At 42.2% G+C, this 23,956-nt stretch overlaps 1 protein-coding gene across 8 annotated transcripts in view; it reads right to left on the bottom strand.

The window, feature by feature from the left end:
• The window catches only part of TANC1 (tetratricopeptide repeat, ankyrin repeat and coiled-coil containing 1), a 207,908-nt gene that overhangs the window by 95,141 nt on the left and 88,811 nt on the right, over positions 1-23,956 (bottom strand). For all 8 annotated transcript variants that reach the window (XM_014575373.3, XM_075933446.1, XM_075933448.1 and 5 more), the window contains 3 exons: positions 17,499-17,603; positions 4,353-4,483; positions 3,467-3,656 (listed from right to left, as the gene is read on the bottom strand). In XM_014575373.3, the coding sequence (XP_014430859.2) occupies positions 3,467-3,656; positions 4,353-4,483; positions 17,499-17,603 (426 nt within the window). The remainder of the gene's footprint in view (positions 1-3,466; positions 3,657-4,352; positions 4,484-17,498; positions 17,604-23,956) is intronic.

The raw sequence follows: 23,956 nt of genomic DNA, 5'->3' as shown, positions 1-23,956 counted from the left end.
TGCATTTTATTAACATTATATTAAGCTAACCTTACTTCCTAGCGATTTACTACTTTTTGATACTTTTCATTAATAGCCAGGCATTCCTCCTCTCATACTCTATTCTTAGTACATGTGTCCTTACACAAGTAGCTACAGTACATCTCTCTCATGCTCTCCCTTATGTGAGTGTATCATACGTAAGCGTCACTGTTTTTCCTGCTGGTATTGTCTGTGGAGAAGGAGACAGGATTTAAACTACGTCTGTTGTGTGGGCCGTGGCCACCTCTTGTCTGGAACTGTCTGTTTCTTTAAAAAATTTTAAGCTCTCTTACAAATTTAAGTTATTTTCTTTCTGTACATGTCAGTCTCTTGATAAAGCAGCAGGATTCCTCCCACTCTCTGCATTTGAATATGGATGTACTTGCAGTCTGAGATTGCTCCTTTTGTTGCTCCAGGACTTTGAGCTGCAGGGCACAAGTTTTGCTCTCTTTCGCTAGCTGCTCCATATGTCCTTGGTGGGCTTCCAACTCAATGTCAGCATCAGCTTTGCATCTTTCTTGAGTTTCCTCCATTTCTTTAATCCAAAGTTCCCTCATCCTTATTTCGTATTCACATTCTCTCTTGGCTTCCAGATGCCTCAGTCAAACTGGTTCTCTTGCAATGGTCTCTGTAGCATCTTCAATATGGGAATGCTCAGACCCTTTTTCATGGTCAAAGTCTATAAAAGCAAAGCACTCGGTTCCTGTTCTGAGGCTCTTTTATGGGATATTCCCATATTTTTACACATTTTAAAAGCTCTTGTGTGTCAAGGCTCTCATATGATTGTGATTCGCTCACTGTAACTTATCTTTAACCCTTAAAACTCTCAATATCAAATTTAAACTTTTAACAGTGTTGGGTTACTACCTTTAAGGCTAGCTGACCTGTAGCACATGAATCCTGTTACTTTGCCAATCTGTCATGCTGTCTGGATCGTCTCATGACTGAGTGCCTACCTGAGGGCAGACTATCAGAAAACAGGGAAGACTCCCCAAATTGGTGGTGGCTGTTCTATAATTAAATTTCACCAAGCCAGTAATAAATGTGAACTCCAGGGTCACTATATTAGGCTTATCATAAAGTCAGAGACAGTCTACTTACATCCTCCAGTTTATCTTGCTATCTGGACAAACTAAGCTTTGTGATAAAAGATCACTTACATACACCCACAAAAATCACACCACATCAGATTGTTTCCAGTCCCAAGAGTCCAGTCACATGTCTCATATCAATAGGCACTCTAGATCTTATTCTAAAGACAACACTAGTAGCCAGTTTTATAATAAACTAACTAATGGGTTATTACCTAATAAAAGTAATTAGCATTATTGAGAAGTTAAAGCAAGTAAAACATATGCACCAGTGAGTCACGGTCTGTAATTTCAAATGGTGGCAGTGATGTAATAAACTCTCAGTTTCTCAAAAGTCTTTTCAAGTTTCCTTCAGGATCTCTGCTTTGCATATGGCACTCTCCCCTCAAAGGAGATGTCTACACTGCCACCCTAGTTCGAACTAGGGTGGCTAATGCAGGCATTCGAAGTTGCAAATGAGGCCCGGGATTTAAATATCCCGGGCTTCATTTGCATCTTGCCGGGCACCGCCATTTTTAAATCCCCGTTAGTGCGGACTCCGTGCCCGCGGCTAAACGTGGCACGAAGTAGGTAGTTCGAATTAGTCTCTCTAACGAGGTGTACCAGTAATTCGAATTAGAGAGACTAATTCAAACTACCTACTCCATGCCGCGTGTAGCCGCGGGCACGGAGTCCGCACTAAGAGGGATTTAAAAATGGCGGCACCCGGCAAGATGCAAATGAAGCCCGGGATATTTAAATCCTGGGCTTCATTTGCAACTTCAAATGCCTACATTAGCCACCCTAGTTCGAACTAGGGTGGCAGTGTAGATATACCCTAAGAGTCTAAACAATCCAGAGATGAAGGATCTTTCTTTGAATCCATATCTATAGCTTCTTCTCTCAGAAAACAAGCTGACAGGGTTACTATCATGTAGTTTTTTTCTTTGATGACAGGGGTGAGGAATGCATTTTGAATCTTTAACTTCTGATCATTATACACAATTATATCACTTGCTTTGAAATTAGCAATTTTCTGTGAAAATTCTTCATTTGCATTCCCCATGGCTTCTTTCTAGTTTGATGGACTATTACAGTCACTGGGGCATACATAATATAAATGTTTGCTACTACATTATAACAAGATACAGATAAATGAAGGCAATACAAGTAACATCTCACTAGTTTTCATGAAACTTAAATGAGAAATGCTCTCATATATTTAACAATCACTTTGAAGAACATACACCCAAATGAATTTGCCTGGCACCTGGTCTGCCAGCATCATACTTTTATTATAATAAAATGTTCTAATCTTTACATACAGATATAACTCAATTAAAGCTTGGTTTAAACAGGACAGATGATCTTTCTATTTTATTCTGGGATCCTGCTGGGAAATAACAGTAAGACAACAGCCTGTATTCAGGGATTCACCAGCCAATTCTCTAAATGAAGGTACTGACATCATGACAAATACTTCCCAAGACTTTTTGTATTGTGTGTTTCTATCAAGCATTAGTATGCTCAGTGCTATAAAAGACACAAAAATAAGACTATGCTGTTCAGGAGAGAGGACAGAAAGAGAAGATGGAAGACACAAAAATGCAGAGTTTTGAATTTTCACTTAGTATGGATACTGTTGTTTAAATATTAAGGTATTTAGCAATGGAAAAGAAGTTAACCCTTGATTTTTACTATGATGGCAGCTTTCAATCCAGAGAGGCTCCTTCCATGATATGAATAACTGTGAGACCTCTATGTTTACTCCTGCCCAAAGTTATCCATTTTATGAAGGATCAGCAGAATTTCACTAGTCTCTTCTCCTAGCTTAAATTCTCCTTCCACCCGTATTCACATTGGAAAAACCTGTATTGTTTTAAATTAGCATGATCTGACTGCGCTCACAAACAGTACAGTAGCACTTCCCTGCAGCAGCAATCCTAAATACTATTTAGTTGGAAGCTAAGACTCATTTCAAACGACTGTGAGCATCATCATGGGAAAATACTACTGTGCAGAAGAACATGCCAAAAAGAGGGTGACAAGGGAAGGGTAGAAGTGCAGGCAATTATTAAAAAACAGAGAAAGAACTGAAGAGAAACCTAACAAGAGGGGTAAAGAAAAAGAAAAAGAAATAATGGGTATCAGAACCATGGGCAGGAAAAGGTCAAAATGCACATTTGAAATGACAATGCTGTTAGAGAAAGAGCAGCAATTTTAAATTCTCTCAAGCATAGGAACAAGAGCCATACTATTAAGTGGAATTAGATCAGAGAACATCTCGTTGTCAGGTACGTTTCTCTATATAAACACAAAACAACCATAAAAGATATCTATTAAGTTTTTGTATTACTAACAATTCTGTTGCTTACCTATAATTCCACTGTCCTTGCTTTCCAGTGTGGAGTTAGGGCTGCTAATGGTCCCACAGGGACTACTTTTATTAGCTGCTGTTTTGCCAATACAGCTATTCAGAGTTGAGCAGGGACTATCAGTACTGGGTGATGTAGTGCTGCTTGTTAGTGTAGAGCAAGGGCTGACTCCTTGACTGGCTACTGTGCACTACAACATAAATGAAACAAACAATTACAGCACAGAAGACAGCACATCATTTCTTGAACATTAAAATTACTGGAATGAAATAGAAGGATGACAAACCTGAACCCACTTCTGAGTAGAACCTTAATTCTTACATTTTATTTTCAGTGATTTGAGAGGATCAATGGCATGTTCGTGACCTACTCTTTCAAATGTGATGATTTTGAAGAAATAAAGGAGAAACACACAGTTCTAGGAAACATTTGCTGCAAGGCAGATTTTCTTTCTTTTAGACATTTTGGTGAAAACAAATGCTTTATTCATTCTTTCTATTTAAACTCTGAGATCCTGGTCTCGTTCACACTTAACCACCATTGAAATTTAAGTTAATGCTGTAAGATTTATGAGGCCTGGAGAAGGATAAAGACTGGTGGTATTGAGTGGGTCTCAGTCAACACATGACATTCTTGTAGAAAGATAAGACATCAGCCTCTCATTTCTCTCCCCTCACTGCTTCCAAATACAGACATCACAAAGCAGAAGTGAAACAGGGCTCAACAGGAGGGGGGGGGGGGAAACACAAGTGTACTACTCAGAAGATCTGCTATTTTAACCATTTACTAACATATTCCTCTAACAAACCATTCTAAAATTGACTCTTAGGAAAATAGTTCTTATCTCAGAGTAAAAATGAGAAGTAACAATGTTCTTTCATCATACCATCATTTCATTTTTTTCTTCTACAATTATGTGCCCAGAGGTTGGTATCCCTTCTCCCAATAAAAATCCCAATCTTGTCATCAGTTCTTGTGCTGCAGGTGAACAGTTTGATTCTTTATCAGGCTGTCTGTCTGTACCAAAATAAAAGATGTAACTTTAATGAAGAATATAGTATTACATTTGGAAATTGTTTCAAAAAGGTAAATTTAATATTTAATCAAAAATTTAAAGAATTTTTATTCCCAACACGAATTTTTTTCTATGTTCAAGGATTAATTAACAGACTATAATATGTGCAGTAGATAAATGTCCTACTTTTTTGTGTAATAAGCTTTAAAAGGTAGATTTGTCTTAAGTTCATTTGCATTTTTGTCTGATTTTTAAGATATGTTCAGTAATCAATAACCTAGTATTATCCACAACTAGCTGAAATCATTGCACTCCAAAATCTAACTTTAAATTTTAAAAATTGTTAGACCTTATGACTACAAAGAAAACTCATAACTGAATGTAAATCAGTGCAGTCTTCTCTTCCCAAATCTACAGATGGACTGGAACAGCTAGCTTTCCTCTAAATAGGGTGTTAATGCCAAAATCTAAAAAAGGCACTTTTAAAATATTCAAATTAATTATTTCACTGCTTAGGAAAAAATATCTAGCTGATGCACTAATTCAAGAACCTCAGACTACTTCCTCATCCTGTCTTCTCAACAGCAAATGCACCTCAACATGCTCTTTGATAAAAAACATATTTGACATTCAGTGGTATTACACAAACAGTACAAAGTTAGTTTTGATTTCCAGTTTCAAATTAGATGCACAAGTAAAAACACCCAACAACATAGTGCAGCCTAGCAGTTTTGAATAAAGTAACTAAACGTTACTTTCTCTTAACCATCCAACTGAGATTTGGGAAGGTGTAAGTATTTGGGTTCCAATTCCTCTAAACTCCTGCAATTGCTGTTCTCCAAATTACAACTGAACAGAACATGGCAGCCCTATTTAGTATTTATGGTCAAGAAATTTGCTGGGAGTTCTGCAACATTGCTAAGATGGCACAGAAGTGTACTTGAGCAGTGAATCAATGTACATAAATTGGTAGATGAGGATATGCATGAAAGCATAATGTATACAATTTTGAATGGATATCGGCCAACAAAGGAGAGGTGCCTGTGGGACGCTCCCTAGGTTTTGTCACTCACCACTTTAGAAGTTATTGTGAAAGTGTCATAGTGAGGTGAAAGCCCTTAGGAAGAGACAGAAGCAGAATGGGCTCTGACACTGCCTACCACGGGTGGAGTTAGCGGTGCTCAGGGAAACTCCCTTATAAATGGTATGTGGTGAATTAATTTTTCAGGTTACCTCCTTCATATGTCAAGATACCAGCTCTACTAAATACATAACTAATTTGGCCATTATGTCAATGTATTAAATTTGGTATTGACAAGAAAATCTCAACTCAACTTATATGAATTGCTATTGTTTAAGTCTGTAAAAACCACTTTATCCATTAGTTATTGTAGGCAATATTCTAATATGAAAAATGACTATGTTAAAAAGAATGATTTCTTGTGTGTATTCAGAGTCATGCTTGCTGATGCTTTAGTGACAAACAGAAGTTAGCCCAAGAGGGTGAGTCAAAAAGCTATTCTTTTTTTGTTTTTCAAATGGAACAAAGCCATGGTGTAGAAGAGCAGGGGAAAGGAGCCCAGGAGAACTGGCAGTATTTTAAAGAAGCCTTATTGAAGACACAGAAAGAAACCATTCTAATGAGTAGCAAGAGAAGCAAATATGATAGGAGACCGGATTGGCTTACCGGGAAAATCCTTGGTGATCTTAAGCACAAAAAGGGAGCTTACAAAAAATGGAAACTTGGACAGATGACTAAGGAGGGGTATAAATGTATAACTCGAGAACACAGGAGAGTTATCAGGGAAGCGAAAGCACAATTGGAATTGCGACTAGCAAGGGATGTGAAGGATAACAAGAAAGGTTTCTACAGGCATGTTAGCAAGAAGGTGATCAGAGCAGGTGCAGGGCCCCTACTGGATGAGGGCAGTAACTCAGTGACAGATGATGTGGGGAAAGCTGAAGTACTTAATACTTTCTTTGCCTCTGTCTTCACAGACAAGGTTAGCTCCCAGACTAACGCACTAAGTGACACAAGATGGGATGAAGATGGACAGCCCTTGGTGGGGAAAGAACAGGTTAGGAACTATTTAGAAAAACTAAAAGTACATAAATCCATGGGTCCAGACTTAATACATCCGAGGGTACAGAGGGAATTGGCAAATGTCACTGAGAGCCTTTGGCCATTATCTTTGAAAAGTCGTGGAGATCAGGAGAGATTCCGGGTGATTGGAAAAAGGATGTAGTGCCCATCTTTAAGAACGGGAAGATGGACGATCAAGGAATTATAGGCCAGTCAGTCTTTACTCAGTCCTTGGAAAAATCATGGAGGGGATCCTCAAGGAATCCATTTTAAAGCACTTGGAAGAGGGGAAGATGATCAAGAATAGTCAGCATGGATTCATGAAGGGCAAGTCATGCCTGACCAATCTGATTAGCTTCTATGATGAGGTAACTAGCTCTGTAGATATCGGAAAGTCAATGGATGTGATATACCTTGACTTTAGCAAGGCTTTTGATACGGTCTCCCACAATATTCTTGCCAGCAAGTTAAGGGAATGTGGATTGGCTAAATGGACAGTAAGATGGATGAAAGATGGCTGGAAGGTCGGGCCCAGTGGGTAGTGATCAACAGCTCAATGTCAGGATGGCGGTCAGTTTCTAGTGGAGTGCCCGAAAGTTCAGTTCTGGGACTGGTTTTGTTCAATATCTATATTAATGACCTGGATGAGGGGATGGATTGCACCCTCAGCAAGTTTACAGATTACACTAAGATAGGGGGAGAGGTAGATACGCTGGAGGGCAGGGATAGAGTCCAGAGTGATTTAGACAAATTGGAGGATTGGGCCACAAGAAATCTGATGAGGTTCAACAAGGACAAGTGTAGAGTCCTGAACTTGGGATGGAAGAATCCCAAGCACTGTTACAGGCTGGGGACCAACTGGCTAAGTAACAGTTCTGTAGAAAAGGACCTGGGGGTTACAGTGGATGAGAAGCTGGACATGAGTCAACAGTGTACCCTTGTAGCCAAGAAAGCTAATGGCATATTAGTTTGCATTAAGAGGAGCATTGCCAGTCGATCCAGAGATGTGATTATTCCTCTTTTCTCGGCTCTAGTGAGGCCATATCTGGAGTATTGTGTCCAGTTCTGGGCCCCCAATTACAGGAAGGATGTGGATGCATTGGAGAGGGTCCAACGGAGGGCAACCAAAATGATTAGGGGGCTGGAGCATATGACCTACAAGGAGAGGCTGAGGGAGCTGGGTCTATTTAGTCTGCAGAAGAGAAGAGTGAGGGGGGATTTGATAGCAGCCTTTAACTTCCTGAAGGGAGGTTCCAAAGAGGCTGTTCACAGTAGTAATGGATGGCAGAACAAGGAACAATGGTCTCAAGTTGCGGTGGGAAAGGTCCAGGTTGGATATTAGGAAAAACTATTTCACTAGGAGGCACTGGAATCGGTTACTTAGGGAAGTAGTAGAGTCTCCATCCCTAGAGGTGTTTAAGTCTCGGCTTGACAAAGCCCTGGCTGGGTTGATTTAATTGGGATTGGTCCTGCCTTGGGCAGGGGGCTGGACTTGATGGCCTTCTAAGATCTTCCAGCTCTATGATTCTATGATTCTAGGGTTTTTGCCTCAAGAACTTTTTCAATAGGTGCTGATGACTGACAGGAAGGAACACAACCTAAAGATTAAATTTTCAGCTCAGGTAGTTGTAACAGCCATTTCTCTGAGAGAAATATGTAACTTTCAAATACTTAAGTCATTTTACAGAGTAGAACCACACTTAAAACAACAACAAGAAGAAAAAGATCTCTTGTTAATCAGGAGTTTTCTATTAACTTCTCGATTTCCACATGTGTTATATCCAAATTCATTACAACTTAGCTCATTTAGATACTTAGCTTACAAAGTAGAACTAATTAACCCTACAGAAACGTCAAAGATACCATTCGGACTTCAAAATGCATTGGCTATTATCAATTGTCACTTAATATTTAATTGTGTTGGACTACAACTAATCCATGTTTACAGTGATTCCTTTTTGTTACATTTCCATTGGCCTTAGATTAAGTGTACTAAGAGCTTACTTTGTTCTACAAAAATAAAACTAGAACAATCATAAAGTGTCTAATGATGATCTTTTATTCCTTTGCTTTCTGTGATTCATGATTATTTTTAAAATAGTGTTTTGTTTCAGGCTTGTGGTCATGTTCTAGTGAAATTCACTACTATACTCAAGATAAGAGAGGGTTACTCACCTTGTGCAGTAACAGACGTTCTTCGAAATGGTTGTCCCTATGGGACCTGCACCTTAGGTGCTTGGGTGCCACTGCATGCCTAGTTTGAGGTTTTTTTGGTAGCAATGCCCTATGGTAGGCTGTGCATATGGAGCAGATGGCACATATGGTGCCGCTACTAAATATGCACGGCCAACCGTTTCCTCCATTCCTTTGCTGCATCAGAAGGAATTAACTACAGGCAGTCCCCGGGTTACGTCAGTCCGACTTAAGTTGGACCCCTAGTTACGAACCGGGGGAGAGGGGGGAGAAGGTGGGGCCTGCTAGTGCGGGTTGCCTCCCCCATTGTCGCCGCCTCCAACGGCGCAGGGGGCGCTTCCCCCCAGCAGACCAGGAAGACGCGGAGCTAGCGCCCCCCTCCCCCCCCAGCAGACCAGGGAGACGCGGTGGTAAAAGCAGAGCGGCAGCGGGGGACGTGGGAAAGGGATCTTGGGTTGATTGGGCAGAAGCGGGACAAGCAGCTGACCTTGTAATCTAGACACACCCTAAGAGACTTCTCATGTTCCCCCACCCCCAGGCCAATCAGACACTCTAAGCACGGTGTACCCTTGCAGGATAAGGGCAGGGAGCAAGAGACTTTGCGTGCTCACCCAAGGCCCTGATTGATCTGGGGACAGGGGGTAGCACAAAGTCTCTTCCCACCACCAGAGCATGGGTGCCTAGAGGTAACCGCTAGATGTTCAGAACAGCTGGTGGGTTTCTTGGGGGAGGCAAAGACTTTGTGCACACCTCCAAACCAATCAGGGTCTGTGCGGAAACAGGGAAGTGTTCTTCCCCAACCCCTTCCTCCTGAGGGTCTGCCACTTGCAGGGCAGCCGAGGGCCACTTCAAAAGTTTCTGAAGTGGCCTCTTGTAAAAAATTATTGCCCACCCCTGACGTAGTGGATCTGCACATACCCATAAGAGATATGTTAATGAGATAAGCTGTAGAAGCCGCCATGGAGGGTCTTGGTCAAAGACAGAACTGGACAACTGGATGCAGTCCACTCTCCATCTGGACAGCCTCTGGGTCAAAACTGACAAGCCCAGTGATCTCTGTGTAGTGGATATGAACAGTCTAAGTGTTTTGCGGATTCTGCTTGTCCTAGCCAAGTAAAAGACAATCACTCTGCATACATCAGAGTGTGCCATATTGCCTCTTTCATGTGAGCATGAGGCTTTGAGAAAAAAACAGATATGATTATAGTTTCATTGCAGTGAAATGAGGTGGTTACCTTTGGTACAAACTTCGGATGAGGGCTCAAGATAACTTTATCCTTATGGAATACCATGAAGCAGTAGGAGGAGGAGTCTGCCATAAATGCACCAATGTGACAGCCACCAATAAAGCCACCTTCATAGAAAGGTGGAGCATGTCGCCATGGGGTTTGAATGGCCAATGGGTAAGGGCCTGGACTACCAAACTGAGGTCCTAGGCTGGGCAAGAAGGTTTGACGCGGGGGGGGGGGGGGGAGTATTCTGCATTCCCTTAAGCAAGTGCTTGGTTGTTGGATGGGCGAAGACAGATTTGTTGTCAATGGGCAGATGAAAAGCAGTTATAGCTGCAAGATTAATTTTTAATGAACTAAGTAAAACACTCGAGTGTTTCAGTTCTAGAAGGTATTTGGACACAGACTGGCTAACCTTGTGAGGAGGGCTTTAAACTAGGTTTGACGGGGACAGGTGAGCAAAGCCCACAGGTAAGTGCTGAATGTGCGGGACTGGGAGATGGGTTGGAAATGGGGGGGGACTACGGCCTATAATGGCAAGGAGAAAGGAGGGTCAGGGCACAACAGGGAGGCAAGATCAAATCAGTATCTTAGATGCCTATATACAAATGCAAGAAGTATGGGTAATAAGCAGGAAGAACTGGAATTGCTAACCAATAAATACAACTATGATATAATTGGTATTACAGAAACCTGGTGGGATGGGACGCACGATTGGAATGTTGGTATGGAAGGGTACGGCTTGCTCAGGAAGGACAGACAGGGAAAAAAGGGGGGAGGGGTTGCCTTGTATACTAAAAATGTACACACTTGGACTAAAGTGGAGATGAACGTAGGAGATAGCTGTGTAGAGAGTCTCTGGGTTAAGCTAAAAGGGGTAAAAAACGAGGGTGAGATCATGCTAGGAGTCTACTACAGGCCACCTAGCCAGGTGGAAGAGGTGGATAAGGCCTTTTTTAAACAATTAACAAAACGATCCAAAGCCCAAGATTTGGTGGTGATGGGGGACTTCAACTATCCAGACATATGTTGGGAAACTAACACAGCGGGGCACAGGCTATCCAATAAGTTTCTGGACTGCATTGGAGACAACTTTCTGTTTCAGAAGGTTGAAAAAGCTACCAGAGGAGAAGCTGTTCTGGATTTGGTTTTAACAAATAGGGAGGAACTAGTTGAGAACTTGAAAGTGGAAGACAGCATAGGGGACAGTGATCATGAAGTAATAGAGTTCATGATCTTAAGGAAAGGTAGAAGGGAGACCAGCACAATTGAGGTAATGGATTTCAGGAAGGCAGATTTTGATAAGCTCAGATAACTTGTAGGTAAGGTCCCATGGGAAGCAAGACTGAAGGGAAAAACAACCGAGGAGAGTTGGAAGTATTTCAAAGGGACATTGTTAAGGGCCCAAAAGCAAACAATTCTGCTGTGTAGGAAAGATAGAAAATATGGCAAAAGACCAGCTTGGCTTAACAAGGAGATCTTGCATGATCTCAAAATAAAAAAGGAGTCATATAAAAAATGGAAACTAGGACAAATAACAAAGGATGAATATAGGCAAGCAACACGGGAATGCAGGGGCAAGATTAGAAAGGCAAAGGCACAAAATGAGATCAAACTAGCTACAGGCATAAAGGGAAACAAGACGACCTTTTATAAATACATTAAAAGCAAGAGGAAGACCAAGGACAGGGTAGGCCCACTGCTTAGTGAGGCGGGAGAAGCAGTAACAGGAAACTTGGAAATGGCAGAGATGCTCAATGACTTCTTTGTTTCGGTCTTCACCGAGAAGTCTGGAGGTGTGCCTAACGTAGTGAATACAAGCAGAGAGAGGGTAAGTTTAGAAGATAGGATACACAAAGAACAAGTTAAAAATCACTTAGGAAAGTTAGATGTCAGCAAGTCACCAGGTCCTGATGAAATGCATCCCAGGATACTCAAGGAGCTGATAGAGGAGGTATCTGAGCCTTTAGCTATGATCTTTGAAAAATCATGGCAGACAGGGGAGATTCCAGAAGACTGGAAAAGGGCAAATATTGTGCCCATCTATAAAAAGGGGAATAAGAACAACCCAGGAAACTACAGACCGGTCAGTTTAACGTCTGTCCCAGGGAAGATAATGGAGCAGGTAATTAAGGAAATCATATGCAAACACTTGGAAGGTAATAAAGTGATAGGGAATAGCCAGCATGGGTTTGTGAAGAACAAGTCATGCCAAACTAATCTGATAGCTTTCTTTGATAGGATAACGAGCCTTGTGGATAAGGGAGAAGCGGTGGATGTCATATATCTAGACTTTAGTAAGGCATTTGATACGGTCTCGCATGATATTCTTATTGATAAACTAGGCAAATATAACTTAGATAGGGCCACGATAAGGTGGGTGCATAATTGGCTGGATAACCGTAGTCAGAGAGTTGTTGTTAACGGTGCTAAATCCTGCTGGAAAGGGATAACAAGTGGAGTTCCGCAAGGGTCTGTTTTGGGATCCGTACTGTTCAATATCTTCATCAATGATGTAGATATTGGGATAGAGAGTACGCTTATTAAGTTTGCAGATGACACCATCTGGGTGGGGTTGCAACTTCTTTGGAGGATAGGGACATAATTCAAAATGACCTTAGCAAGTTAGAGAAATGGTCAGAGGTAAACAGGATGAGGTTTAATAAAGAGAAATGCAAAGTGCTCCACTTAGGAAGGAACAATCAGTTCCATACATACAAGATGGGAAGCGACTGTCTAGGAAGGAGCATGACAGAAAGGGATCTAGGGGTCATTGTGGACCACAAGTTGAATAGGAGTCAACAGTGTGATGCTGTTGCAAAAAAAAAGCAAATATGATTCTAGGTTGTATCAACAGGTGTGTTGTAAGCAAAACTCATGAAGTCATTCTGCCGCTCTACTCTGCACTAGTTAGGCCTCAGCTGGAGTACTGTGTCCAGTTCTGGGCGCCACATTTCAAGAAAGATGTGGAGAAATTGGAAAGGGTACAGAGAAGAGCGACAAGAATGATTAAAGGCCTAGAGAACATGACCTATGAAGCCAAGCTTCATGAACTGGGCTTGTTTAGTTTGGAAAAAAGAAGATTAAGGGGGGACATGATAGCGGTTTTCAAATATCTAAAAGGGTGTCACAAGGAGGAAGGAGAAAATTTGTTCCTCTTGGTTTCTGAGGACAGGACAAGGAGTAATGGGCTTAAAGTGCAGCAGGGGAGGTTTAGATTGGACATTAGGAAAAAATTCCTAACGGTCAGGGTGGTCAAATATTGGAATAAATTGCCAAGGGAGGTGGTGGAATCTCCCTCTCTGGAGATATTTAAGAACAGGTTAAACAGACATCTGTCAGGGATGGTGTAGACGGAGCTTGGTCCTGCCTTGAGGGCAGGGGGCTGGACTCGATGACCTCTTGAGGTCCCTTCCAGTCCTATTATTCTATGATTCTAAAACATCTGAAAGCAGCATCACCGATGGGTTCCCATGGTTTTGTGCAGATCTAAGTGAGAATCTGCACCACTTATGCAGGTAAGATTTCCTGATTTTTAGTCTACGTTGTTCAGTAGAATTTGTTTGACCTGATCATAGCATATTGTTTCTACTGAGGTGCACCACTGAGAAACAATGCCTGAAAGTGAAGAATTCAAAGGCATGGGTGGGGAACCTGACTGCTTTCCTGCATCAGAAGAGGAGAAAGCAACGGAAGATGCCATGGAGTCTGCCTGGACATCTGTAGCAGGTAAGTGTACTAAGTCTTTCTTGGCCAGGCTGGAGCAATAAGAATTACTGAGGCTGCATGTGACCTTATTTTGTTGACTACTCAATGGAGGACCAGGATTGGAGAAAATGCATATAGGAGAGATGCATGGAATGAGGAGTAACAGTTAATTTGAACTAAGGACTTAGTTCGAATTACCGTTTCACTGCCGCGTGCAGCCACGGGCAGTTACTTCGGACTAGTGGAATTTAAAAATGGCGACCAGACGGGAACATGCAAATAAAGCCCGGGATATTTAAATCCCGGGCTTCATTTGCAACTTCAAATGCCTACATTAGCCTCCCTAGTTTGAACTGGGGGCTAGTGTAGACATACCCTTTCATAGGATATGGTTCTAGATGCACTCTCTTTCCCCCTCTGGTTAACTGTGCCCATAACTAAAGAACTAGGGGATGGGTGGGAAAACAGGAAATCAACACCCTGTGGTGCAACATAGTATTTATGGTCAGATCTTTTGCAGACCAGTGGAACTGTCGCTTGCTTCTGCCAGATAATCTTGGCAGGGTCCACTAGCGCTAGGTCCACTGGTAGAGCCAAGTTGGCAGACAGGGAGGCATGTAAGATATTGGTTAGCTTATGCTGAGTTTGGAGGAGACTCACTAGGGAGACTACCAGGATGTCAGCCACCCTCCTGTATAGTTCCAGGAATAATCAAAAGTAATCTCCTGCTGTGGGAGGAGGTGGCACCAAAGTATCATCAGGAGAGGAAGATGATACATGCACTGGAGGGTGAGAAAACACAGAAGAGTCCGCATCACTTGCGGCTGGCTCATCTTCCTCTTGGTAAGCTGATCTGTCCATGGAGAGAAAGGAATGCGGCCCTTGATGGTGTGAATGGAGATGGCTGAGGCTGCACCTTTTCTGGCTGCTGGGCTTGGTATAGTGCCCAGGATTCCCAGTAGGGTCAGTTGTCTGGTAGTGGCACAGGAGGAGGCAGCCATTGAGGTGGTTGCCATTACAGCAGTGAATTTTGCTATGGGTGATTTGGGGAGGAGTGTCTTGGGGTGCGGGTACCAACCAAGGGCTTGTCATCGTCATCACTCCAGAGCGGCAGTGCCAACCCTGCAGGAATGGAAAGCACGAACTTGCCTGACATGGGTGTACCTTCAGTGCTGAAGAACGGGGTCATGGGCACCAAAGTTACCCTGAGCTCCTTCGTGGTACTAAAAGGCTTCTAGAGTCACTGGTGCCGGTGGCAGCATCGAGAGTGTTACAGCTGCAAACTGCAGTGCCAGCAGTGCAGTATGGGAGGCTGTCAGTGTCACATGTTTGTGCCTCTTCGGTGCTGGAAGTGGCATAGATGCTGATGGTGCCGACTGATGCTTGACTTTCTTCCATGCCGACAGTGCCTCAGCAGAGGATGATTTGGCCTTTGCCTTTGTCGGCACAGAGACAGGTTCAGTTGGTACCGGTGGCACCAATTTAAACTTAGGCTTCTTTGGAGCCTTGGTGTCCATCTTGCTGATCTCCTTGAACTCTCAGGATCCATCAGTGCCTGATCATCCTGGTACCTTCTTGTCTGGTGCCCTGGTTTATGCAGGAGGTTTCCTGGATGCTTGCTCCTGTTTTTTTTTGAAGGGGAGTCATCCTCACTTAGAGAGAGAGATCCCTACCTGGGTTGTTTCGAGGAAAAGTCTGGTGCTGGAGCCCACTGGAACTGCTTTCTTGGACATGGCCTGAGTAGAGGGCTGCCAAGGTGGGGTAGAGTGCTCCAAAGTTGGCTTCACCATGCTTACAAGGGAGAGAAGTTTAAGCTGGAGCTCCCTTGCCTAGCGTGTGCAGGACGTTAGCTGCTTACAATGTTGGCACTCGGCGGTGGCATATACCTAGCCCCAGGCACCAGCCACAGTGCAAGTGCCCATCGGAGACAGAAACAGAAAGCCTGCAGGACAGGAAGCGTTTGAATTCGAGGGAACCTGGCATCCCAGGAAGAAAAACTTTTCTAAGGCAAGCGGCCTTAACAACAATAAAAAGTTGGGTTTTTTAACAATAATTAACAGTAACTAGAAAAACTACCACTAACTACCACTAACTATGAACACTATACCAACAATATAAACAAGAACAAATTTAAAAATTTGGCAAAAAATTGGAGAGGAACTGCCGTTTCGATCAATGCTGCCAGCAACAGGGAAGGAACTGAGGGGACACAGTTGGCTTCACATGCACAGTACTGGCATTGCGCGTGCTGTGTGATCCATGTGTGCAGCCTACTGGAGGGTACTTCTACCAAAAATCTCTGACTAAGAGCACAAAAGCTCCCAAATACCTAAGGTGGAACACCCACAGGGACACTCCCGAACAAGAGGCTATAGAGTCTAAACTTCTCAGCCCAGCAAATACTGCTCAGTCACAGACAGTGGGGAACTTAGCATTACTCTTTAGTAGGGTTTCTGTTTAATGCTCAGAGAATGTGGCTCTACCTCCAGATGGTGGGTCACTGTGAAATGCGGCACTTAAAATGAGGAAGAATAATGAATGCATCTATTACCAGGAATGATAAGGAAAAGTCAAGGTGTACCAAACAGGATATATGTTGGTCAAATAACCAAACTGTTGGATAACTAATCATATTAGTTGATTGAAAAGAAAAAGGGAAATCTGAAACCAAAACCCTATTCACTGAGATGTCTTGTTCATTAAAAAATGTGCAATTTTTCCATTGTTAACTATAAGTAAAATACAACAGTGCAGATTTTGCTGTTGCAGTTAATTTGGAGATATAAATAGATTTGAAAGTTGAATTCATAGTATTTTTGTTTTTCAATTTTTTTGGGAGAGAAAACATTAGTTTAATCCCAAAATACAAGATTTTTTTAAAAGGAAGTTTACCAAAAAAATTCAATCATAAATAATCAGAGCTTTTTACCAAATTTCACTATCTTTTTGCTTGGTTTTAAGCACTTTCCTTGAAGTTTTAGCAACCTCAATTACTGCAGAATTGGAATTTTAAAAAACAGAACCAAACACATAACTAACTATAAGCATCCAGTCTATTTTCATTATATACAACTATAATAAATATTAGTAATATCTGTAAAGTAAACACTACCTTTTCAAACCTAAGAATGCCTTTTAAACTGAAGAAAAAGAAAAACACATCTGATCAACTGTAACTGGATTGATTACATGCAATGACTTTAAAGAAGACAGATAAGCCGAAAACTGATCTAAAATGTAACACAGACATGAAATGCTTATTACAGTACAGTACTTACATACTGACTTGAGTGTCATTTTGCTTTATGACATTCACTGAAAGCACACTTTATTATGTGCTTTTCAAATTTAATGAATGAAAACTTTTTTAAAATACCAATTAACTTGAGGAAGGTAGCTGTAAAACAGCTTTGCCAACATAGAAATGTGTTGACATTACCCTCTTATTTAGCAAGCTTTCACTGAACTTTTTATCAGCGGTATTGTATTCAATATAAAACTACACACTTGGAATCAACTTTTTTCAAAACAAATTCAGAAGATCGCTAGCATAAGATGTGACCCACAACCCTCACATTCAGTTTTGTCTTTGCAGTATACCTAGTTGTAAGAGTTTAGACTATAGAAAGATCACTTCCCTTCCCCCCCCACACCCTCTCCCAGGAAACCTCTTCCTCTCTACTACAAAAGACATTTAATTCTATAAGAGAGACTCAAGTCCTACGATTGCATAGCCCAGCTCCCCTTTGACGTGAAAAGATAGCCATTAAATAAAATAAAACAGCACTGAACATGCACTCTTACCATTTTCATTGGGTTCTGTTGGCTCGGATATTTTTCTTGATGGTACAATAACAGCATCTCCTGGCACTCTGGGACTTTCTACATATTTGGGCTTCCTGATCAGACCTGCAGCAGGAAAAAATTTAGTGTGTCTAATTTTTTCCAGATGGAAAGCACATTTCAAAATAAACGGCGTGTACCCTCAGAAAGCTAAATAAACCTAAAGGACGATCTACTGCACTCACACAGAGCTACTACAATCAAGATCAGTGAACTGCTGCACTTCCACTCTTTCAGTCCACTGTAGGAAAGAAAAACTTGAGTCATGCTCACTTACTGGAATGTAAACTCTGGCGAAAAACAAAAGTAATTTGCTTGCCGCAATACTCTTGAAGCAATGTCCAGTGTATGTAAAAAGTTCTGACTTTGAAATATTCATACTCAGATATCTGTTCGTTGGATTCCTCTATTCAGAACTTAAATTTTCTATCTCAGCATAAAGATAACCTCTGAAGTTAGGAAACAAGGATTACAAGTAGATACATTGTAACACTAACACTCAAAATACTTCAGTCCAGCAACTTTATTTTATAGGGTATTTTATCCAATTAATGCTGCACAGTCTGATTGTAAGGGACAGGTGAGGTTCAGGGGGAAAACAATCTTCTTGTCAACAGTTTCTCATTTATAAAGACATCAACTCTCCCAGCTAATGCTTAAGTTAAGTCAAACTGTACCAGGTATTTTTCAGATAGCTTTTTCTAACACAAAAAACACAAAACAAAAATGTTGACAAATTGATTTCTAAAGCACTCTCACTTAGTTTGAGTTGTATATTTTCTTTCTTAAATTATTAATGATAGTATACTTTACTAAATGAGATTCAACAATTACAGGAAACATTAGATGCACAACAGACTTTCTGGTCAGCAAAATGTCATCACAATGAGAACAATGCTGCCATCTAAAGGTTGACTAGAAGTAGAATACTAGTAATATTAAATCAACAATTAACTACATCTATTTAGCCCTTAATATTTTCAGTTCATATGCACTTGTACAAAAAGTGCCTTCACAAAATATCCATTCTTCGTTTTCATTAAAATACATTTGATCTTTGTTCTGAAGAAAACTGGATGTAATACTCCAGATGTGGCCTCAACAGTGCCTGATAGAAGGGGATCATTTCCTTCAATTTGCTGAAAATTCTCCTATTAATACTACCCAATATACTGATAGCCTTCATGGCAATAAAGGCACTCTGTTGACTCATATCCATCTCATTCACTGTAATCTCCAGGTCCTTTCCTACAGAACTACTGTTTAGCCACTCAGTCCCCATCCTGTAGCAGCGTATGGGATTTATTCATCCTAAGTGCAGGACTCTGCACTTATCCTTGTTGAATCTCATCAGATTCCTTTTGGCCCAATCCTCCAATCTGTCTAGGTCACCCAGCACCATATCCCTACCTTCCAGAATACTTCTCTCTCTCTCTCCCCAGCTTACTGAGCTCAATGAACTTGCTCAGAACGTAATTCATTCCATCGTCCAGATAATAAATGAAGACACTGAACAAAAACGGGCTCCAGGATTGTCCCCAACGCACTCTGCTTGATACTGGCTGCCAATTAGACACTCAGCCACTGTTCACTACCCATATTATGCCAGATGACCTAGCTTTCTATCCATCTTATTGCTAATTCATTCAAGCCATACTTCAACTTGCTAGCAAGAATACTGTGGGAAACCATATCAACAGCTTTGCTAATGTGAAGGTATATCAGGCCCACCACTTTCCCCATATCTACAGAACCAGTTATCTGATTATAAAAGGCAATTAGGTTGATCAGGTATGACTTGTCCTTGGAAAATCCATGTTTACTGTCCCTGATCACCTCTGTAATAAGCCTGGGACAGCAACATGGCCGCCTGCTGACCCGGAAGAGGAAGCGCCCTCTACGACCCCTTGGTGGGCATGTCCAGCCGCACCTATCCCCCCACAGGAAGCCAGAGGGCGAGTCTAGGACTATGAGAGCCACGGGCTCAGTCAGAGCTGGGCAGCAGAGGCACTGCCTGGCCCTGGTTCCCACAGCAAAGGCCTCAGCCGTGCTGTCCCCTGCCAGAGGACTAGGTTGGGCCGCCCGGACCTCTGCCAAAATTGGAGCCCTGGCCCGGACTGCTGAGACACCAGTCGCCACCTGAACCCACGCCAACCCTTCCAGAAGCCTCGCCGGGCACTGACAACTGGGCTGGCCCATCTGGACCCCTGCCTGAGCCGGAACCCATGGACACCCTGTCAGCCCCTCTGTCGCCCGAGGATCCCCCGGAGCATTTCCAGAATCTGGCAGGCCCGCAGGGGGGGTTGGAAAGCAGCCCAGGGATAGCCAACCTCGGGGAGGCTGAGGACATGGAGGTTGGGTGGGCAGTGCGTTGCGGCCTGGAGCCCCACTGACCCTGGACCTCATCACAGACATGGCATGTTATTTTTCTTCTCCCATTTTTTTAAAAGATCACTTTTGACAGATAGACAAGGCTGGCTGTTTTCCATTTAAGCCTAGTTTTCCCATTCCATGGACATAATAAAGTTTACATTTAGAGTTTCAGGATGGGGAGAGGGGGGCAGGGAGAATTCTCAAGATATTTCCCAGAAGCGAATTCTGTTTTTTAAACTCTATCTACACTGTTACTACCATTTTAGATTAATTTACTCTCTTATTTTAGTTTTAATAAAGAATGTTCTTTCACAATTTCTAATGTTCCTTCCCCACCTCTCCACCACCGAGAGAAATATTAAAAGTGAAACAGCATACTGGTCAAGTATATTTCAGGTTGATTAAAATGCTGCAGTGTATAACTTAGGGACATTGCAAGGAAATGTTTAAGTTTCTTTAAAACTGTTATTTTTAAATAAAGGAAAACTTTTCTGCTATTGAGTTACATCAAGTTGGATAAAAATTAATGATTTTTTTAATCGGATTTTTTTATAAAATGTTTTTTGTGGAAAACACCTATATATAGATCATTTTAATTAAGATATATCATCGATATTAAGATATATCAAAGATATTTCAGCATGGAATAGGAATTTAAATTTTAATTCTAATTCATATAATGTTTAAGAAAAGTTTTGTAAATGTGTTCCAATAGTTCATGGATTAGGGACCTAATTTTACGGGGTTCCAGAGGCTTCTGTATAGAATACAGGCAGTCCCCGAGTTACGCGGATCCGACTTATGTCGGATCCGCAGTTACGAACGGGGTTTGCTGCCCGTCTCCCTGGTCTGCTGGTTTCCAGCAGACCAGGGAGACGGGCAGCAAAGCTGCGGAGCATGCGGGCAGCGGACAGCCCAGACGCGCCGCGGCTGTCCCGCTGCCGGCGTGCTCCCCAGCTTTGCTCCCCGTCTCCCTGGTCTGCTGGTTTCCAAAGCCTCTGAGGACGCCGGTAGCAGGACAGCTGCGGCACGTCTCGGCTGTCCGCTGCCGGCGTGCTCCGCGGCTTTGCTCCGCTTTGCTCCCCGTCTCCCTGGTCTGCTGGAGACCAAAAGACCAGGGAGACGGTGAGCAAAGCAGAGCAAAGCCGCGGAGCACGCGGGCAGCGGACAGCCCAGACACGCCGCGGCTGTCCCGCTGCCGGCGTGCTCCGCGGCTTTGCTCCGCTTTGCTACCCGTCTCCCTGGTCTGCTGGAGACCAGCAGACCAGGGAGACGGGGAGCAAAGCCGTGGATCACGCGGGCAGCAGGACAGCCGCGGCACGTCTGGGCTGTCCTGCTGCCCCCGTGCTCCGCGGCTTTGCTCCGGACGCCTGTGGTACAGCAGCTGGGGCGCTGCCAGTTGGTCCCGTAGCGCCGCTCTGGGTGTTACTGGACCAACCCGGTAGCACCCCATCTGCTCTGCCCCAGGCGTCCTGATTCAGCCACTACTGGTCAGTTTCAGCAGCGGCTGAATCAGGACGCCTGGGGCAGAGCAGCTTGGGTGCTGCTGGGTTGGTCCAGTAGCACCGAGGAGCGGCGCTACTGGAGCAACCCAGCAGCACCCAAGCTGCTCTGCCCCAGGAGTCCCCAAGTCAGCCGCTGCTGAAACTGACCAGCGCTGACTACAGGAAGCCCGAGGCAGAGTTGCTCTGCCCCGGGCTTCCTGGAATCAGCCGCTGATCAGTTTCAGCAGCAGCTGAATCTGGATGCCAGTTCCGACTTACATACAGATTCAACTTAAGAACAAACCTACAGACCCTATCTTGTACGTAACCCGGGGACTGACTGTATTTAGGTTAATCTTTCTATCTACCTAATGGGACTCAGTGATCAGTCTAGTAGACACCATCAGAGATGCTTAATTTTGCCGTGCTCAAACTATGCATTTGTGTCTCCAGAGATATAACATGCTTGCTAATAGCAAAAATGTTTTAAATAAATAAATAAATAAATAATGTGTATAGGTGAGAAATAACAGACCTCAACTCTATTCTCCCTCTGCAAATTTATGTAGACAAAGCCAATCCCTTACCTTTCTTAAAAAGTGCAAAGTTTCAAAAAGTTCAATGATTAAAAGCTTACACTTTAAGTTTTTCCTGTTGACCTGGCTGACGCAGTCAATTTAATTTTCATTTTAAAAAAATATTTAACTATTTTAGTTTAAAATAATTTTAACAAAAACAACTTGTTTTTGTTAAAAAATTGAATGTTTAACTAAATTAAAAAATTCATAGGCTCATTTTGTTATATTATATGTTTACTGTTGAAGAAAAAAATCCAGGATGCATAAAACTGTTGTTTAAGTTAAACAAAACAATTTCATTATCTTCTGGTGATGTTCTCCTCCTAATACAGCATGGCAAGAAAATCCTCCAAATATTAATGATTAATCTGTTGAACTGCAGATAGTTCACCTCCCAATGACTTAATGAATATATGCTTCCATTGCCTTTGGTAAATGATAAGCTGTCCTGTGGCACTAAACAGAGACTAACAAAAATACATACAAGTATCATGAGCTTTCGTGGGCAAAACCCACTTCTTCAGATGAGATTGAGTAAATAAAATAACCAACAAATCATTCATTTTCTGATATAGCTGTAAAACTAATCTGAAAAGTTTTCAAAATAAATCATCTTATAAAAATGAAACCTACAACTATCTCTGAGTTGAAAAGAATATGTATTAAGGTTATATGACAACCAACAAGAGTACACTTTTATGTAGAACATCATGATTAAATCAAGTCTTCCTGACTACTGATTTAAATCCTGATTTAAATCAATTTCATTTAAATCAAACCATTCTGAGTTACATTAAAAATATGTAGTCTTACAATGTAGACACAACTAATTAAAAGTGTCCCTTTACATTTAAACTAGGCCATAATGTCTTGCAATCAGAATACACAACAACAACAACAAAACCCACACCACAATCCAGTCACAAGCCTAGATTCTATCACTGGCTTGTTAACACACCTTAGCCTCTCTCACTGCTCCAATTCCCCTATCTGTGAAATGGGGATAGTCAACTACCCCTCAGAGGGCTTAATTAATATTTGTAAAGTGCTATGAAATGTTTGGAAGAAAATTGCTGAGTATTTGTATTGAAAAGTGGTCAAGCACTACACAATATTGATAATGTTGCTACTTTCTTGCAAAGTATTTTTTTTCTTTTAGCTTAAATTGCTTTTCATATTTTCCAGGCTGACTCTTTTTGCTGGGGCAAGAGGTGCTTTTTTGATGGCAAGTAAGTCTAGTCAGAATGAGAGTTTGCAGGAGTGGCACACACACTGTCTACTTTCCTGCCCAGCCTTAAGAAACGAGAAATACAATTTAAGGGTGCTTGTAGGTCCCCAACTACTCCTGGATTCTCAGGGGCCACTTATATTTTTTTAATCCATATCTGAAAAGCCAAATGTAATCACTGCTCTTAATCATGTACTTTGCCACCATTATTTATGATTTTGTGGCCTTCTGCTTTGATTATTATAATGTACTCAATGGCGCTGCCATGGAAGGCCACTCAATTTGCATTTTATGCAGAATGATCCTGCCTACCTACATGGCAGCATCAGGAACCACAGCATACGAATCCCCTAAAGAATACATTAACTTCTTGTTGATTTCCATATATAATTCAACATTTTGAAACTGCTTTTAAATAAACCAAAACTCTTTACCATCTGTGTACAGGCTGAGTGAAAGACCAGCTTTCTATAATGCAACTAGGGAGGTCAATGGTTAACTTGTATCACCCTCCTACTGGGTGATGATTACTAGTTACCAGTTCACAGGCGGCCCAGCCAAGCTCACCACATTGCACTGCAGGCTAGGGGAGCTCCAGCCCAGCTGGGCCTGCCATGCCATGCCACTGGTGAGCAGGGGACAACTTCAGCCAGGCCTGGCCCTAGCAACAACCCACACACTACAACCAAGAGGCTGCTTCAGCCTGGATGCTCTCCCCACACCCGAAGAATCCCATTTATCTGGGATTTTACATCC

The sequence above is a fragment of the Pelodiscus sinensis genome, chromosome 7 (assembly GCF_049634645.1).
Source record: "Pelodiscus sinensis isolate JC-2024 chromosome 7, ASM4963464v1, whole genome shotgun sequence".
Lineage (NCBI taxonomy): Eukaryota > Metazoa > Chordata > Testudines > Trionychidae > Pelodiscus > Pelodiscus sinensis.
Note: the sequence above shows the minus strand (reverse complement) of the source record. Positions and strands in the feature narration are given on the sequence as shown.